Consider the following 20,261-nt stretch of genomic DNA (forward strand, 5'->3'; position numbering starts at 1 on the left):
GGACAGAAAGAGGAGCCCATAGAATTGTGCCTTCGGCAGAACTGGTGAGATCTCCACGTGCGGGGTCTTGAGGAAAAATAAGGGGAAAGAACAAAGTTATTCCTATAGTTTCTAGTACAGAAAGGAAGCATCTTTCTGGATTCAGACATCCAGCTTCAGTGACTTGATTCAAACACAGGCACCTCCTGCCATTTGTGACGAACTGGATTATCCATCCTGGTTAGAACCACACAGATCTCTTTTCCTTACTGTGTTATAACTGCCAGTTATTATGGGTGTCTTAGGTACTACATATCTATCTGTGGCTAACTAAATAGAGACCTTAGTGTCTGCAGTGCAGAAGTCTCTGGTGCCCAGTAGAAGCTCCCAGTGCTGTCAAGGTCATCTATACCTTGTAATCAAGCAATCTACTCACCTCCAGTGGAAGCAGTTCAGCTGCCATGCACAGAACTGTGGCTCAGGGGCTAGGGAGGACTAAAGACTGATATTTCAGGTGTCCATAGTCCTCTTCAACACATGGAGGTCACTAAGCTTGAGATAACACTCTCCTCACTGCCCTGCTCAGCCCTACCTGGGCTAAAGCTATGTTGGCAGAGGCACAGTAAATGAAATTGGGACCACTTTCTGGCATGGAACAAACAACATTCATCTTACTAAACTACCCCTAGGAAATGGTCCCTCACATTGGCAAACTCGAGATCTGCCCAGGGCATTACTGTTTGATGGTGCCACAACCTGTTCTAACAATTTGATGGTCTAGACAATGAAGAATCAGAACTTTATCAAATTATTATCATGGGAAGAAGAGATGATTGGGCTGTGTAGCCAGTATACAGCACTGAAAACAGGTGACAGCAAGGGCAGGATGGAAGCAATGCAAGCTTTTGTTAGGAGCAGAAAGGATAGGAAAGGTTTAAACAATAGAGGTAAACAGTCTCCTATCATTTCTCTACACTCACCTCCTCCAAGGATACGATTGTCTGGGCACTCCAGAGCAAGATGCTTTAAAAACATAAATTGAATTCTCATAGTTCTGGCCACAGGGTGCTGATGCTGGCCTGTTATGCTGGGCTTTTAGAAGGGCTTTAGGCTGTACCCACACATCCACACAGAAAGGGAGGAAGAAAATAAAAATAAAAAGCTGGGACCTGGTTTTGAAGGGTCTTTAAACATGGGTTAGTAAACGTTGCAGAGGTGAGACCCAGAATGGCTTTACAGCAGATGACATAACCTGCAGCGAGGACAGATGCAGAACTGCTGAAGGCCATGTCATAATTCCTCTTAAAGGAGAGGCACGATACCCTGTGGGGGATATCACAGAGTGTTACAGCGCCAGGCCTTCCACATGAGACAGAGGGGCAGATATGCACACGTTTACACAGACCAGAATGGAATAGTGTGAGTTATGATTTTACTGTGGGGTTGATTGCAGCCCGTACACAACAACCAACATCTGGCTTATGGCACTGGGTGCTCGGTTTGCTAGTTTTCTGTAACGTAGCTCAGAAACCAGAGGCACAGGACCTGCTGAGCACCTCTCTAGTATCTGATCTTTGGCTGCTAGGCAGCTCTGCCCCACTTGGAATGTATCAGACTCATGAGGACTCATTTGCCTCGCTCTGGGACTCATCACGAGGCATTTGATTTGGCCACTGCTAAAGACAGGATCATGGACGAGATGGGCCCTTGTTCAGATCCAGTACAGAACTTTTTACCTTTTCTTGATCATATACTCGGGGGTCTGATCATTTATCACAAATGATCAGGTGCCTCCGTTGCAGGAGTGACCAGAACTCTTTTATTATTAATCTGTGGCCCCTAAGATGGCATAAAACATCTTTCTTTGTTTTTTCAAAGTCACAGTCCAGCTTGGAAAATAACTGTCAGCCTCCTCCCTGTCACTCCCCCAGGTGATGTTTTGTTGGCAGTGGAGGCTCTGAGACACCACTTTTCCTAGAAATTCCCTTGAAAAAAGTAGGTTACTGCTTTTTACAGGTATTCATGTATAATAAAAAAGTTTTTTTCTCTTCTTTCAATCTGACAACACTCAGCAAAGACTTTTGACATGTGAAGATAGAAGGGAACTTAATTGCACGCTTGGTTCTGACACTTTCCTTTGTCAGAATATAAGTACTTTTAAGATGAACTTTTTCAACAGGTAGAAAGTAGAGGTTGGAGGAAGGAGAGAAGAGCGGTGCTGACAGGGCCGACTGGGGATAGCAGATTGTTTAGAAGCTGAAATGACTGACTGTTTTCAGTTGTTGAAAGGACTGTTTTTCCTCTAAGGACCTGATTCATTAAAACTGTATGCTGCATTTACATACATTTCTGCTGAATACCTCTCTTTGCCTGAAAGGCTAAGATGATGCTGTCTTTTCAAGCAGTAGGTGTTTAGGTCCACACAGATGACAAGCATTTACAGAAATCAGGCTTGGATGAAGGCCAGTAGCACAGCAGGAAATAGTTCTCTGTGTCTCCCCTCCTCTTGCTGGGGAGAGAGCTGTGGTATCTAAAGTCTATGTCCAAAACTTGCAGAACAGCAATATAATGAAGGGTAAAACCAGGTTAGTATGGTTTCCTTGCTTGTAACTGGACGATGGAAGATTTTCTAAAAACCAAGAGGCTGAATTTACCCACTTATTTTCCATCATGCCCCTGTCCCGAAGGACAAGAGGTACAAGGTGATAATAAAGGACTTGAACTACCAAGTATGCAAAGAGTCTTCTAAAAGAAATCACAGACCATAGAGATGTTCTTTAGCGTTAGGAACTGGCCCCAGGCACAGTGATTGCATCTATGCTAACAAAATAAACCATGCACACTCTGAGTCATCAGACAGCAATTATCCACGTTATTAAAATGTTAGAATGGTTCCTTGAACTGTCCCAAATATCTTCTAGGCATGTTCTGGGAGATAGTCCACACCAGGGTCCATTCTCAGGAAGCCACGCTGTTTAGGAGGCTAGAAGAACAGAAATATATGGACCTTTTCAGGTGATGACTATTTGCATGAGAATGACCTCTGGCATTGCTTACTTTACTACGTGGCGCTGTTTACGAAGTTATATGTAGTCACTGTGACCAGTATTAGATTAACCCAACTGAGTGTCAGGCTAGTATCAGGCAACATAACTGAGCGTCTTGAGCATCTAGTGGGCAATGTGCCCCGTTAAGTGCCAAATATCCAGTATACTCTACAGAGAATGGTATGTGCATTTGGAGAAGTCCTGAATGAGATCCGGACACATCTCCTCTTTTAATTAACTGTATCATAAAGTAATTGAAAGCATGTGATGTCATTATCCATCCATGGTCCAGATAGTACTCTTCTGAGGGCATGCACTAAATGCAGATAGTTTGGTTTCTTTTTAGAAGACTACATCAGTAGAATATCCTTAGTCTAACCTGCGAAGTGGCGCAGTACAACAGTATTACAGAATCAAAAGGCTTTATTTCCAGATCATTCCTACTGTTAGATCCTATATAGAGGTGTCCTATGGGATATTTTAAACACCAGGTGCTGAGGCATCCTCAGAAGCCAGAAGGAAGGCCTGAGAGGGAGAGGGAAGAAAGCAAGACCACCCATCCTTTCCAAAGAAGTTGGGCTACCATGCTGATGGAAGAGCAGTCAAGGCAGAGCCTGAGTTCCCATTACAAGAGGTCTCAGGTCCTACCTGCTGAGAGCGTGTTGTGCCCAGGAAACCATCGTCAAGAAAAAGTAGAAACAATGCGATTCACCTCGCTTGCCTGTCTGTTGTGTAGGCACTGACAGCTGAGTGAATCACGGAGCTCCTCCTACAGTCGCTGAGAAAAAGAGTCACTGTTAGGATGCAAATCCTCTGGATTTCTATAGCCATCTGCTGTAGGCTGCCTAATACATGATAGAAATGCAGAACAGTTTAATGAATGTTTCAATAAGAAACTGAAATACTGCTGCTGGAATTAATTCTCATGTTGGATAGCCTCGTTGGAGAGGTCTCTGTTGAGGATTGTTGAGTTCTTCTGCCCCAGCCTCTGCAAGGAAGCAAAGTACAGACACAAATGGAAACTAGGAGAGCATTTTCCTTTACAGCTCCTAGTGGTCCAGTTTCTTAAGTTTTGGGGGTCAAGAAGGCAAGGCCAAGATGTCCAGGACTTCTGCGTGCAGATAAACCAGTGCACATGGGCAAATGGTGGGTTTCCACAAAGCCTTCATGTTCCTTATTTGCTGGTTCCTTATTTCCTTTAACCGTGAGCCTTGCTTCTAATGCAGGTGAGCTAAACCAGACTGAACACTGCCAAACTGGGTCCAATTCAGAAAAGGAATCACATTTTAAAGTGTCAATGTTAATATTGTTCCAAAGAGGAGGAATTCCTTTTTGAGAGATTCTATATGTTGCTGACTCTGAGAATTTGGGGCAGAGAGGCAAGAGGGGGAGATTTTTGCCTTTGATTTCTTCAACTTTGCCTCTGCCAAACATTTCTGTTAGGAATGAGATCTCTCAGGACAAGGTGACTGCTATAGGAATCAGCTTTATGGAAAGGATTACATCTGTCTCATTTAAGGATTTCCATTTTCCTTTTAGACAAATATGCAAAGAATTTCAAGACCTTCTAAGTCAAGACAGATCACCCCTTGGATCCTCCAGACCGACTCCAATATTAGACCTCGACATCCAGAGACATTTAACACATTTCAGGTATGATTTTGAAAAAGGAACAATTAACTAAAATCCACAATTTTGATAAAGATGACATGATATTATAATGGTATTTGTTCCCTTACTTAGAAGGCTAGGATGCCCATAATCCCTGTTATTTGTGCCTATTAAAAGTGTATGTTTGCCCAGCAATGTGGTCCAGGCTGGTTGCATTCATCCTGCTTCTAGAGCCACAGGCTGAGTTTGAGTGAGTCATTTGCTACGTCTGCTAACCAGATTTCCTCATCTGGCCAGAAAGTTGCCTTGCTCTAGATGTGAGCCAAATCGCAAGCCAACCTCCAAAGTGGGTGGTCTAGAAATATAGAAACTCGACTTCAGAGCCAAAATTACAACATTGATCAATCAAAGTAGCAATAAGAGGAGAACAGTTTGACTGCATCCTTACCAATTAACTTAGTAGTTCCAGAACCTCCTCTATGCTACTAAGACCATGTGACATCGTCTTACCATAACCATACTACTAAGTCCTTGGCCTCCAAAGCAGACTGGCCTCAAAGTAGACTTCCTACTGGAACAGCCTTATCACAGTTGTTGCTAAACAACACCCTGGAAAGGTCTGGGAGAGTGCAAGATGGCTCAGACCAAAAAGCCAGGGGCTGCTAACATACTTGGACTCAGTTCCTGAGACCATGCCTTAGCAATATCTGACTTACTGGTGTAGACAACTTAAAAAGCTGTTATAAAGACAAAGACCCATTGCACATGCATGCCAAGACCAAACTTCATCAGAGCTTTATCCAAGTTATGGATAAAGATGTATAAACATTATGGGATCAGAAAGACTTTTTGACGTAGGAGTTGCTGTACGATCTGACCTTTTTACTTTGGGCTGTGTGCTAGATACAGTCATGAGTGAGACGGGAACTTCAAGAGGGCGGTTTTGAAATAGCATCCTTGTCTAAGATATTATCAAAGATAAATGTGAGGAAACATCCCAGAAATCATAGTCATAGAATCACAGAGTTATAGAATGGTTTGGGTTGGAAGGGACCTTAGAGCCCATCCAGTTCCTCCCCTGCCATGGGCAGGGACACCTCCCACTGGACCAGGCTGCTCAAGGCCTCATCCAACCTGGCCTTGAACACCTCCAAGGAGGAGGCATCCATGACTTCTCTGGGCAACCTGGGCCAGGGCCTCATCACCCTCATCATCTTTCTTCTTAATGTCTGTCTCAGTCTTCCCCCTTCCAAGATGCTCTTGGTTTTGCTCAGACCACTGAGAGAAATACGTGACTAGGCTGAGGCTGCAGACTTTCATTTTTTTCTTGCCATTAGCTGGTGCCTGAAAAAATCAACATGTAAAGAAGTGTTTCAGTGAGTTGGTTACAGATCAAGCAGGTTTGTTAAGCCTACAAATTCTTAAGGTGGTGTGGCGTATTCTATAGCACAACCAGCTCAGCCACTCTTCATTCAGTGAGTGATCAGAAAACCTTTGTGCCCCTACATCCCTACACACCTTTTAGTTATTAAGATTCTGGTAGAGCATGAAGCACTTACCAGCTAGATGGTGGTGTGGTACCTAATGGTTAGTCAGGCTTGGAATGGAATCCAAAATACTCACCATTGCACTTCTTGCATCTGTTAGGGGGTGTGGGGAGGCAAGGATAGTGCCTGGTCCACAAACACACAGGTTCCTATTTACGCTTACCTGAGTGCATCCTCTGCCTATATGAACATATCTAGACACATCTAGACAACCTCACTTCAATTCTCATGCACTAATGTAAGCACACATACACATACCACCTATATCTATGTTTATTTTCCCTTATGCACGCACACACTCTCCAAAATTCCAAACTATACTTGCATACCAAGGAAGACATGCTTATTTATACAGGATACTCATAAAGGGATTTTTAATGGGCTACCTAGGCTTGTGGAAAAATAGATAATTCGCTGTTATATTCACTCAAAGTAAACGTGATACAAGGTAGATAATCCCAAAGGATTCCTGTGTTTAAAGAAGAAATAGCAGTCAGGATAAAATGCTGAAGGCTTCAGCTACAAAAGCTGTCAACTGGTACAGCTCCCATCCTTCTTTCTTTGCTTCACTTCAGTAGGCTGGAGTACAAAGCTTCTGTAGGCAGCTCCTGGATCATTCAGTGCTTTCTTTCATGCCTGCTTTAGGCAATAAGTGTTGGACTGAAGATGGGCACCTGGAAGAGCACAGGTCTTGATCCTACACAGATGCTTCCCTGGGCTTAAATCAGACAGCCTTGTATGATGTCTGTGCTTGGGGAATGGTGAGTACTGCCAGACCCAGAGACTGAGCTGAGACCATATTCCTTTACCATCCATTGTAGAGAAGTTGAGGTCAGATCCAGCTTCTGAACCAGACTTCTAACTCTACTCATCTACATGTAGGTGCCTCCATTTCAGCTGGCTGTATATCTCCTACCATAGTCTCTAGAGATCTCTTCTGTACAGCTCATGAAATCTCCATTACAATCAAGCAGGCATAACACGGCATCTACATTGGTGTGACTTGAATTTCTCTCTAAACTCCATTCACTGAAGAGTCTGGTCTAGCATAAGCTTAGGCAACAAATACACCCTAGACACTTCTATTGTGAACCATGAAACCTAGCATAGGCAAGAGAATCTTTATTCCCATCCCCTAAATCTGGTAACCTTCACAGCTAGGTGACCTGAACCACTTCTACTACTACTACTTGCCTTCTTGAGATTAAATATTGCAGAAGGCGCTTGAGTCGGTCTCAGATGCCAAAGAGAAGGTGACTCACCATTGTTTTCCAGGAGGATCAAGTATTTTCCGAGTCAAGTTTTCAACTTAGAGTGCTTCTGCCTGATCATTTGGTTTCTCTGAGGCATGACCCTCAGGCTGAACCAACATCTGTCACAGGAGATTTTCATCTGATCCATTGAGAGAGAAGAGGAAGCAACTCTTGGTTCCCCAACACACAGAAACTCCTTGTCACCCAGAAGCAACATTCTTGCTACTGTTTGAGGTGTAACACAGCCTCCTACTGGTCAGGAGCACAAGTAGCTGCTTGTCATCATCCATCAGTGGGAAATGTTTTAATTAGCAGGTGTTGAAAGCATGTGCCTAACACTAAGAATTCAAAATATTCAAAGTACAGTGGCCTCCACAAAAATTATCATAGGACCCACCTAAGATCAGATTTCCAAAAGAGCAAGTTGTCTCTATTTATTTCAGTGAAATTATCACAACTATCATGTACCTATATCTATATACACAGAGCTTTGCAACTGCATGCCAGAGATCACAGGGTCATGGAATGGTCTGGGTTGGAAGGGACCTTAAAGATGATCTATATTCACCCCTCCTGCCTTGGGCAGGGACACCTCCCACTGGACCAGGCTGCTCATGGATAGATTTGACCTTCATACCACAGTCATTGCCAAATACTCTGATGACATCTACAATAGTTAGTCTAAAAGTAGACTGCCTTAATATGTGCCTGGTCCTGATTATATGCAAAAAATTAATTGTATTTATGGCCAAAATGTTCAGGAGCTGTTGGTGCTCTACAAATAGGTCCTGTGGAAGAGAGGTAAATCTGAAGCAGTGACTCTATACAGTAATCACAAATTTGTAACATGCTTTTGCAGTAGTGAAATTTCTATCTTCATTTCTATCTGTATTCCAAAACTGTGGGCTTTCTCCCAATAAATTCTCTGTCTCTGTACTGTATAAATCCAAAATATTATGTCTGGCAAGGACAAGCCATGGTCTTTCACTGGAATCTCTGACAAGGTTTTGTGAATATTTTTAGCATAAATATAACTTGTTTTTCAACCATTATCCAATACGAGCTGACTTCTGAGTATGGGAAATCTCCTGCAGTTTCACACAGATTTAATATAACAAGAAGAGGTTCAGAAATTCTGGCTTGTAAATGATAACAAACACAGCAAAGAAACCACGAGGTGAAAGGTTGGTGTTCTGTTAATCTATATGTATGCTTACACCATATGATGTCAGAAAGTCAGAGAGATTTTTTATGACCAGCAGTACTCAGAGAAATCACAGAAATCTCTATTATTAGAATCAAGTCTAAGATAATGAAAAGACTTTTTGAAGGGTCTGATATCTGATACCTACAGTGGAATCCAGACTCCACTACTTTGGGGTAAAAGGGAGTTTTCCTTAGGAATAAATTACCCCCCACAGTTAGTAAGTGTAGAGCCACACGCTCCACTTGCTCGTGATGTTACTTGTTCAATGTTAGTAATTAAGACCAGGTTCCCAGCCTGGCACAGGTCAGACCGAATGAGTGTTTCCCATTTCCTCTGGTTTAAATCTCCAAGCTCACAACTTTCTCTCAAATTTTTCCACTGAATTCCATTTCATCAAGATCTGTAAACACATGTGCAGCTTGAAGTACAGGATAGTCCCCATGAAGGGATCGGTATTGCTGGGTTTGCTCAAACTCCATACTCAAAGTTCATACAAAGCATAAAAGAGGGGAAATCTTCAAAGGAGCTGCAGTGAGCCTGAAAACTGCTGAGTTTTGCACAACTTTACCAGGCAGGCAAAAACCAGAGGCACTTCTACACCCCTGATACAATCATGTTTGTGCAGCTGTTCTCTGACATGTTCTTCTGACCTGAATACAGAAAACACTATGCTGCCTGAAGAATAATTTCCCAATATTGTTTGTCCATGAACAGACAATTCTTTAGACTCTTGGCAGCAACTGTTGTGACCTACTTGAGCAGGACAGTATTAAGTATGCTTTGTTCAAGATTTCTCCTTTTCAATACATTTTTATAGCATCATAGAATCTCTTGGTTGGAAAAGATCTTTTAGATCATCGAGTCTAACTGTACCTGTCCATTACTAAATGAGATCCCTGAGCACCAAATCTACCCGGCTTTTAAACCCCTCCAGAGATGGAGACTCCACCACCTCCCTGGGCAGCCTCTGCCAGGGCCTCAGAACCCTTTCTGTGAAGAAATGTTTCCTGATGTCCAACCTGAACCTGCCCTGGTGCAACTTGAGGCCATTTCCTCTCATCCTATCACCTGTCACTTGGGAGAAGAGACCAACATCCACCTCACCACAACCTCCTTTCAAGCAGTTGTAGACAGGGATGAGGTCTTCCTTCAGCCTTCTCTTCTCCAGGCTAAACAACCCCTGGTCCCTCAGCCGCTCCTCATAACCCTTGTGCTCCAAAATTGATCCAGCTTGCTACCATGCAAAGACATTTTCCAGTGAGACAGCTTCTGTAGTTGAGGAACACCATTGGCCTCCTCAAACGAGAAAGACAAAGTGGCAAGAATTATAAACATGCTGATGACAAGGGACAACGCAAGTTTGTAACCTAAGAGTTTGGAAATGAGTGGATGACATTCCTTCTTCTGGGGAAAGCAGAGTGCTTTAAATGTCTTAAGAACTCTTAAGTGGAAGGGACTTCAAAGCCCATCCAGTTCCACCCCCTGCCATGGGCAGGGACACCTCCCACTGGATCAGGGGCTCCAAGCCCCATCCAACCTGGCCTTGAACCCCTCCAGGGATGGGGCAGCCACCACTGCTCTGGGCAACCAGTGCCTCCTCACCCTCACAGGAAAACATTTCTTCCTAAAATCTCACCTGAGTCTCTCCTCTTTCAGCTTAAAACTGTTGCGTCTCATTCTATCCTTTCACTCCCTGACCAAGAGCCCCTCCCCAGCTTTCCTGTAGGCTCTCTAAGTACCAGAAATCAGATTTGATCCTTTAACTTCACAGTTACATTTCATTAAGATGCAAAATCACACCCAGCTCATCTATTTTATAGAAGATAAAGACAGCAAAAAAAGCAAAAGAAAACTACTTTCTTCAAGTGCCGCGTCTTTCAGAGCAGAAACCTTACAAAAATAGACAAAAATTAATAGGCTCACAGTACTAAAGCTAGATAACGAAAGCAATGTGTAAAAACACATCTTTGCGTGTTTTGCCTCGCTGATATGAAACCCCCTTCCTATGCAACTGCTTGAGACAAGAGTTTTGTTCGCTAATCTCTGAGCCGAGAGCTGTCAGCCTCCTGCGAGCGGGTGGCATCACCCTGACAAGGTGACAAATAGTGACAGGCCAGAAACCAGAGGCTCAGAATTTGGGAGTGGCGAGAAAGCAAAATCCTTCTTTCTGAAGGGTAAAAGAGAGCAATGAAATGGGTTTTGAAGCTCAACATGTTTTTTTAAATTGTAACAAAGAGCCAAGCCCAAATGCCTACTGCTGGGTTGCCTTTACAGATGTGCTTACCTCCCCTCATATACTGTTCTCTTTGTTGTGCTTCTTTGCTTATCAGGAGGTAGAACAGCTGCTGTCATAATTGCAGTCACCTTGATTAGCAGCACTGGTCTTCTGTTTGGCTGCACAGGCTGGAAGGAGCCTGGTGCCCAAGGAAGTTTGTGGCGAAACACCTCTGGTGCCCTCTAGAGTTCCGATTTCCATCATCTCTCTCAACTTCGGTTTAAATTCAGCTAGCTGAGAGGGACAACACTAGTTCTTAGTGCTGAGGTACCAGTAACGAACAAATTATTCCTTTTGGTTTTCCCTTCTTTGGCTCTTTATTTAGCAGAGGCATCACAGGTCCTTCCTCTGGGATTTTTCCCTCACCCCCTTTCCCAGGGTTTACCTTTTTGATCTTTCCATAGCAGGGGTTTGATCACCTTCTCCTCCTTTGTTTATTACCAAAATCATGGAAGGATTGGGACATTTTTGGGGTTAGGGTGTGAATTTCTAATATTGCCAATGCTTTTTTACCACAAGCCTTATGATACCGTATTTCCTTATAGTCACAATTTATAGAGTCAAGAGAACAGACAGCAACCTGCTTTCTTTTCTTTATCCTCTTCATTAACAAATAAGTTCCATGATTACCAAGGAAAAGTCAAATACATCCATGAAAGAGGGAAAAAACTTGAGGGACTTGATGTGTTTTTCAATCCAGCACCTCAGAATTCTTAAGACATTTAAAACACTCCAAAAAGAAGGAATTTAAAGCATTTCTCAAAAGAAGGAATGTCATCCCCTCATTTCCAAACTCACCGGTGTGTTTGGCTCCACGGGCAGCCAGGGCCAGTGAGGCCACTTCTCATTCACAGCTAGGCAGAAGGTTGCGCATCATTTTTTTCTCGTTCAAAACCAGCTAGTCACAGCTTTATCCAGTGTTTCATTTGGAGGAGATAACCCTTTGCTGGAAGCATTTCTTGGCAAACACCCAAGGGCTTCTGGGAGCACCATGTGCACCTCAGTGCTGTGGTTCAGCCATTTAGATGCTCCCTGGGTGAATTTCCTAGTGTGGAAATTAGTCACAAAGTCTAAAATATACAAAGATGAAATACAATACTTCAGATAGATGAGGCATCGGCTCTAGCAATCTGTTTTTAATTTCTTCATTGCTTTTACACATGGTAAAAGAGGTCCACCTGCTTAGAAGGACATGTCCTTAAACCACTAATTTGGTTATGAACAGAAAATAGGCATGAGGACCTACTTTGCAAGGCAACTTTTGTATGTGCTGTTTGCCACTCTGATCCCATAGGCTACTTAAATACAGGCTGGTCACGTTCCAATGTCTACCTTGCCTATTGGTCTGCTTGTGTCGTGGTTAGGCTTACTGACATTCTTAAATAAAGTTATCACAATTTAATTCTCTAGGCAACCTTCACAGGACAGACCTTGAAATGAACAGAAGTGCCTCAAAGTCAATACAGGCATCTCTAGCTTAGCATGTTTCCATCAATGAAGAGATTAAAATCTTTTTTCATTTCCTTTACAGCCATCAAAAGGCTTATCAGGTGTTACGATTTGTCATCTGCCATGTGTTGTTACATTTGGATAATCGTGAGGTGGTTTTCACGGTCAAAGTTCTGATAAAGTCTGACCGATAAGTTCAAGCTTGCTTTTTCTTCATAATTATTGTTTTAAAGTAATTATTTATTTTAAACAAGGGTGTAAACATTCAGTGCAGATGGCCTTTTCCCCCCCTCTGAGAGGCAATCTGTTTTTTTCGCCGTATGTCGGCGTTTCACCAGCCTTGGGTATGGAGAAGTCCTTGTGGTAGTTGCCAAACAAGAGCCCAAGCCTTCAGGCACGCTTGGATCTTTTCACTTTTAAGTAAGGGCATCATTAAAACATGAGCAGACATAATTGCATCATAGCGCTGGGCAGAATTGCAGGCAGGTCTGGATGTCCTTAAGCAGAAGGATTTAGAATATTCTGGCTGATGTTCATTGCCTCCTTTCTGCAGCTCTCCCTGCACGGCACCAGAATCAGAGATTGCCTTTTAGGACAATAAAGGTGGTTTATAGGCATTGCGATGAGATGCACTACAAAGCTGAGAATACCCAGAAGACTCCATTATGAAACCACCATGTTTAATTCTAGACTTTTGAACCCAAATGAAAGTATTACATTAAAAGCAGCGCGTTTCCTAAGTGTGGGAGCATGCCAGAAATGAGCCAACTTCAGGGGCAGTTCAGTGAGTCTGAAAAATCAGGCAACTAAACATGACTGTCAGGAAATATATTTGAATGCTTTGCCATTAATATTCTGCCTCCCATGTCTGATTTAAATGTAAAACCAGGTTTCCTCCCCAACTTGAATCTTACTTTCACCAACTAAGGGAAATTATACAGCTTTCTTAGATTTTTCAAAGACTTTGACTCGCAGAAAAACAAAGCCCTCCAAAACCAGGGCAAGAGGGATTACAGATAAAACCATAAGATAAATCAGAAGACAATATATCTCAGCCTTTTTATGATCACCACATAAAGCGAGGCCAAAAAACCATACACAGTCACAGGAGCACGGCCAGGACTGTTGATCAGAAATTTTCCATAAAATGGTTTATCTTGGTAAACTTTATGGGGAAATTAATAGGCTCTGCATAGCCCCATCTCTGGATCTTATTCATCAGGAACTGAAATTAGAATTGCCACAAGATGCTGCAGCACTATTTCACTAAAACGGGATTGGCTTTTTATAAGAAATAGAATGCTATCTTAAAAAATTTTTGGTTTTGATGATTAGTGTTACATAAGAGGCTAATTCACCCCACAAAATTCTTTTCCTATGATGCTAATTTTCAGATCAGAAGTTTAAGATTCTGCTCAGGATAAAATACACATAACCAGGTGTTCCAGCATAAGCTGGGTGTTTCAGCTTCCCATGAAGTCAATGAAGGTCTAAGACAAGACATAGCTGGGTAAAGCAGGGGAGGGGTTGTGCCCCTCTACTCAGCATTGGTGAGGCTGCACCTTGAATCCTGGGTTCAGTTCTGGGCCCCTCACTCCAAGAAGGACATTGAGAGGCTGGAGTGTGTCCAGAGAAGGGAACAGAGCTGGGGAAGGGGCTGGAGAACAAGGGTTATGAGGAACAGCTGAGGGACTTGGGGTTGTTTAGCCTGGAGAAAAGGAGGCTGAGGGGAGACCTCATCACTGCCTACAGTTGCCTGAAAGGAGATTGTGGTGAGGTGGGTGCTGGTCTCTTCTCCTTACTGACAGGCAGTGAGGTGAGAGGAAACGGCCTCAAGTTGCACCAGGGCAGGTTCAGATTGGACATCAGGAAATATTTCTTCACAGAAAGGGTTCTCAGGCCCTGGCAGAGGCTGCCGAGGGAGGTGGTGGAGTCCCCATCCCTGGAGGGGTTTAAAAGCCTTGCGGATGAGGCGCTCAGGGATCTGGTTCGGTACTGGACAGGTACAGCTGGACTTGATGATCTCAAAGGTCTTTTTCAACCAAGCAATTCTATAATTCTATGAAACAGTAACATGTAGCATCTTTGTAGATGCTATTAGGAATACTATCAACCAATCTCTTCTTTGAAAGGGTGCTGTTGTCCTGTAAGCCCTCTGCACTGCCTGGACTGAAGTCCTATAGCATATCTAGCAATTCTATGCAGATGTCTCAGATGCAATAGCGCATCTCATATGACTGTAGACTCTTACCCAGAGGAGCCTACATTAAATGCCCTTTGATTGTAATGGGAATTTTTATACTAGATTTTGTCCCATTCTGGTATTTTCTCCGATCTTATTCAGCATTTGAGAAGATTCGAGTTTTCTATCCTTGTTCTTAGCCCTGTGGATCATTTCCAAGATAATCTCTGTAAGTTTTCACTGTAGTATTCCCAGTCTGGTCTTTGGAGTATATTGAGCTCTCAAATCAGCAGTGCTACTACTTCTGGTCAGAAGTTGAAAGGTTCAGAGCAAGGCAGGTCAGAAGATTCATTTGTATTCAATCCTTTGTTAAGCTTACTGTTTGCATCTACTGGAAACAAAGGATCACAAGTATTGCCAACATTTAAAATAGATAAACTGGTTTATTTTGCATCCAAGTTCATGAATAGTTTTATCTGTGCCTCAGCCCAGTCAGTTCTCCAAATCAGAGATCACACAAGAAGCCTAAAAATCATGACATATTAGAACAAGTATCAATACATTTGAATTTCATTTTTCTTGCTTTCTGGTATTGTAAGCTCCATCACATTTTAATTTCTCTGGACTTAGGAAGGCTAGAAATTATAAAAAAGAGAAACAAAATCTTGAAATTACTTGACTTCTAAAAACTGGGCTTGAAAGAATTAAAAATACTCTTATCTGTACACTACCACTGATATGATTCTTAAAACCATGACTTACAATGATGATAATAATGATTTTTATTTTCCTGGCACGTCAGGCGTTTCTTAAAATAAAGAACAATGGGGATGTTTACCTCTTAATAATGTTAAATTTAAAATATTCAGATATTACTGCAAGTCCAGACTTTAAAGGAACAAACTTTAAGAGGCCAGACTCCAAGAGTCATGTGGTATTATTAATTGATGTCTGCAAAATAATCCTTGTAAATATTTAATTATCATTTCCTCTCATTGCTAACTGAGGATAAAACACGAATTCCTGCTTTGAAAAATGTCTGGAGACTGATGGATAAACATTCTAAAAGCAACTTATAAAGGAATGTGCCACTTCCAGTCTGAAATGGAGAGAGGTTGTCAAACTGAGCTCTCATTCTCGTTAGGATTCCCATGAGTTTGGTGTCTTCCTTAGGACACCACCTCCTGCAGCAAACAGAGTTCCCCTGTCCAACATCCCACCCCAATCTCCCCTCTTTCAGCATAAAACCATTAACCCCTCATCCTATCCCTGCACTCGCTGATGAGGAGCCCCTCCCCAACTTTCTCTCAGGTCCCCTTTAATACTGGGGGTTGCTCTAAGGTCTGTTAGATCAGGGTTTACTGATGTGATGCCTAAGACACCCAGGAAGCTACTGCAGGGACAAGATCCCAATTAGCATGGGACAGGAATTAGTTATTGTTTTCTCATAATCACTATAATGTGCGCTTTTTTATCCTCATCCAAACCAATATAAAGTACCGATTTTTCGAATATGTCTACAAACTCAAAATTCAGGTTCTGTTCCTCTTCTTGTTTTCTTTCTGCCCTGAGAAGAACCAGAATAACTGAAATCTGACTTTTTAAAACAGTGATGACATTCCAACCTCTGAAATAATTTTTCTGTCATGTTTCTAAAACAAAACTGAAAATCTGGAGGGTTTGGGTGTGTTTGGTTTCTTTTTTTTCACTTGCTAGTTATTAAAATGAGTCCCTAGAACAATGAGAATGATTTAATTGCCCGTGCTAATGTGCCCAGTACAGCTTTAGTTTCCCTGGCCCTTACGTGACTGTCCTGTACTGGATACTTAATATTTAGGCAGACAGAGTGGGAGTCAATTTCAAAAAAACCTGATCTCTAGTGCCATTTCTGATATCCTAAGCTAGCTGAGGCATCCTCACAGAGATGGTATCTAAGAGACAGGGCCTGTGGGAAACCTGCATACGTCTGGATCTGCAGGTGGAAGCTCGGCTGGATGCCCGAAACATTTCAAGTGACTGTGGTTACATATGTGTGCACTGAAATGCTTCTCTGAACTGAGACGAGATTAATCCAGTATAGCTCTGCCTGGCAACTGCATTAAGACATTGTTTCAGCAGCTGTTGAGTGAGGAGCACCACTGAAATCCAGCAGCTTTGCGGGGCAGAAAAACAAGAAGAAAAAAAAATCAGTTTTATCTTGAAAAACCACTATATTTAGATGAAAGTTGCAATAGATTAAACCTATACCAGTAAATTCAGTACCACTAGGGCATCTCTGTAGGAACTTGGTTACTTTTGCTATTCATTTGTTAGGATGGTCCATGAGCTTAGCCTGGCTGTGATACAATATGAGGAATATTTCAAAGTGGAATAGGATATGGAGCTGTTGGAATGGATCCAGACGAGGCTACAAAGATGATCTGAGGGCTGGAGCACCTTCCATATGAGGACAGGCTGAGAGAGTTGGGGTTGTTCAGCCAGGAGAAGAGAAGGCTCTGGGAGACCTTAAAGCAGCTTCCAGTGCTGAAAGGGACTCCAGGAAAGATTGTGAGGAACTTTTTACAGAGTCCAGAGTGACAGGATGGGAGGGGCTGGCTTTAAATTGGCAGGGGGAAGTTTTAGATGAGACATTAGGAAGAAATTCTGCACACTGAGGGTGGGGAGGCCCTGGCCCAGGTTGCCCAGGGAAGCTGTGGCTGCCCCATCCCTGGAGGTGTTCAAGGCCAGGCTGGATGGGGCTTGGAGCCCCTGGTCCAGTGGGAGGTGTCCCTGCCCATGGCAGGGAGTGGAACTGGATGGGCTTTGAGGTCTCTTCCAACCCAAACTGTTCTATGATTCTATGATTGATTCTATGATTTTGATTTAAGCTAAAGTACTGTTAAGTTTCATTTAAGCAATTGTAGTTTTTGAAAGTTAGACAGAATGTCCCTCTGAGAGCATGTTTTCTTTAAAACGGTGGTTTCAGACGCTGTTCTTTCTTTGAGGATGATAATGTCTTGTGTTCAGTACGATCTGCACTGAACAGATGTCTCCTCTGTAATCACCTCTGCTTGGATTTTTTGTCTTATCTGAAAGGGCAAGGTCAAGCAGAGCTGGAGCCAGCTCCAAATGAGCAGGAATTTTGACTGTTGCAAAGTTTCCTAACATTAAAATTAGACCTTGGAAAGTAATAGAATCTGCATAAGATTTCTGGAAAAATTTAGACACATGCATGCAAGTGGGAAATCTGTAACAGCTCGTCTCATTGCACGTGATTGGTGGGGATCACTCTCGCACGTTGCCCAGGCCTGGCAGAGGATGCTCGCATTCTAAAACTCCAAAATGAGTCTTAGAGAGTTTGATTTGCTGGTATTTTCAGTATCAGCTGAACTAGCCGTGTGCGAAACGTTTCCTGGGCACTGTTTGAGCCTTAGCATTGGGCAGGCACTGTTCCCAGTAGGCAGTATGGATTTCACCCTGTTGGATGCTCAGAGGGCTTAGCATGGCCAAACCATACCAATTGTGCTGAGAGGTCAGAGATTGTACCTCGGCACTGTTTGAATTCCTGGTATAGATGCAGTCATACACCCAAGGGCGATAACCAGTGGCTGTTGGTCAAGACTCTGATCTAAAAGAGTGAATGAACCACACAGAACTGGTTTCATTTACCTGAGAAAGGAGGAGCCAAACTTCTGGGACTGAAAAAGTAGCAATGCTGGAGAGTCTAGGAGCTTCTGTTGGCCTCTCTGAAGTCAACAACGCGGTGTCAGTCTGCCTCAGCCAAGGATCTGTCCCACAGCCTTTCGGAACTGAGATTCCTACCAAAACCAACCTTTGAAGCTGTATGTGGTCTACTCTTCTGCTCTACTCTATTCTTTTCTGTTTCTCCCATAGGTGATAAATAGTTTAGGGAGAAAATCTTGAATTTCGCAGTAGCACAATGAGCACACTGTGAACTCTTCGATGTATGCGAGTGCGTTGATATTTATGTGCGTGTGTGTATTTCTTTTTCTGTCTCCTTCCCATCTGTAGTTTGATCACTCATGGTTTTGGAACTCCTGCAATATGTGCTGCCCTAAGCACTTTCCAAACTGTTCTCAGTGAAATGCTGAACTACTTGGAAAAGCACACATCGCACAAAAACGGAGGAGCGGCGGAATCTGGCCAAGGACACACCAACTCCGAGAAAGCCCCCCTGCGGAAAACTTCAGAGGCTGCTGTGAAAGAGGGCAAAACAGAAAAGACAGACTAGCTACATCAAACAGAATCTATTTCAAGAGAGTCTTGCTGCTGATATTTTTTTTAAATATATATATCATTGAGGGCGATTTATCTCCAGTGGACCAAATCCAAATAAAAGGGAGAAAAAGAGGAAAAAAAAGAAAAAATCAAATAAAAAAAAAAGAAAATAAAAAGAGAAAGAGTAAAACAGAAAGAGAGAGCGTGAGAGAGGAAAGTACTCAACCCTAAGAACAGCAGTGTACAGTAATTGTGTAATGAAATTGTCACTTTTTTAAAATTTATGTTGCTCTAAACTACTTTTTCGTGCACGTAGTATTTGATTGTTCTGAATGATACACTAACACTGTTTTTTATAAGCACTTCTGGACTTGGCTGAGGTGGCATATGAAATTTGAAGCACTTTCTTATCCAGCAGCACAGTTAAGGCCAGCGCATCTGTTGTGGGACACTCAGTTCCAGCATCCTGGTTTGGCTTGCATGCTGGATAGATTGGAAGAAGGGCTTCCTCTGATCCATCGGAAATGCCTGATCCGCTCACTAGTGGGAAAACGATACAGAAACCTGGCAAAAGAGGAATTCTTGGGTCATGGGACAAATGAACCATTCGGTGTTGGGGGCTGCTCATCCCCATGTAGGAATGTACAATAAATCTGCACTGGAATGAGGCTAGAACCTGTTGGGAATCTGTCCTGACCATTCAAGCAGCAGCCACGGTGTCTTTCGTGAAAAGAGCATGGCAGACTAAAATGGAAAAAAACAAAACCTTGATAGTTTCAATACGAGACCTTATCCCTCTGTGAACTTCAGAATAAATGACAGCACGGGCTTCTGTCCTCTATCTTCTCAGCCCCTGGTCCCACAACACTGCAGTCTGCCGTACTTGGGTCTCTGTTCAAAAGAATCAATGCAGGCAGTCGGAGTCACCTTTTGTGTTGCCTTGGTTTTATGATGCTTTCTTTTCTTCAACAGCTTGTTTCTGCAGCTTTATTGTCTTTAGAACTCCAGCTGAGGTGCAGAGGTCTAACAGAATCCGCTCACTTACCATAAAGAAAATAAAACCAAAATGACAAATAAGACAGATTGGTTTGGTCCGCAGCAGCTAAGTGGTAATAACCTTGCTAATGTACTTTTTAAAGACTACTTTATCACCTACCACACGTCCTCACACAGAAAACATCGCAGGCATACTTAGAGGTCAAGCTTCTTTGAGTCAAGAGGCTTTTTCCAGCCACATTCTAACTTCTTCTTCAGCAAGAATTTTATTCCATTCCTTTTCTTGTTTCTCTGACATCATTTTATCGAGAAAGTTAGGAAGGATTGATATTATAGGAAGGGGTTATGCTGGCCATCTAAAACCCTTCTCAGATCAGCAGAACCAGACTCTTCAATTCATCTCTTTCTGTGGTAGGAAATAATGTAGTTGTCCAAGTGTAAGTGTTTAGAGCCAGTTGAGATGTTTTAGGGTATCTAAGACAACCACAGAATTTTGA

General features: G+C 42.7%; 1 protein-coding gene across 4 annotated transcripts in view; it reads left to right on the forward strand.

Annotated features, from left to right (window-relative positions):
• The window catches only part of TFAP2D (transcription factor AP-2 delta), a 50,462-nt gene extending 30,513 nt beyond the window's left edge, over positions 1-19,949 (forward strand). For all 4 annotated transcript variants that reach the window (XM_069850806.1, XM_069850809.1, XM_069850808.1 and 1 more), the window contains 2 exons: positions 4,566-4,679; positions 18,562-19,949. In XM_069850806.1, coding sequence (XP_069706907.1) covers positions 4,566-4,679; positions 18,562-18,781 — 334 coding nt within the window. In that variant the 3' untranslated portion in view covers positions 18,782-19,949. The remainder of the gene's footprint in view (positions 1-4,565; positions 4,680-18,561) is intronic.
• Positions 19,950-20,261: the final 312 nt, after the last annotated feature.

This window comes from Phaenicophaeus curvirostris, chromosome 2, assembly GCF_032191515.1.
Source record: "Phaenicophaeus curvirostris isolate KB17595 chromosome 2, BPBGC_Pcur_1.0, whole genome shotgun sequence".
NCBI classification, from domain to species: Eukaryota; Metazoa; Chordata; class Aves; order Cuculiformes; family Cuculidae; genus Phaenicophaeus; species Phaenicophaeus curvirostris.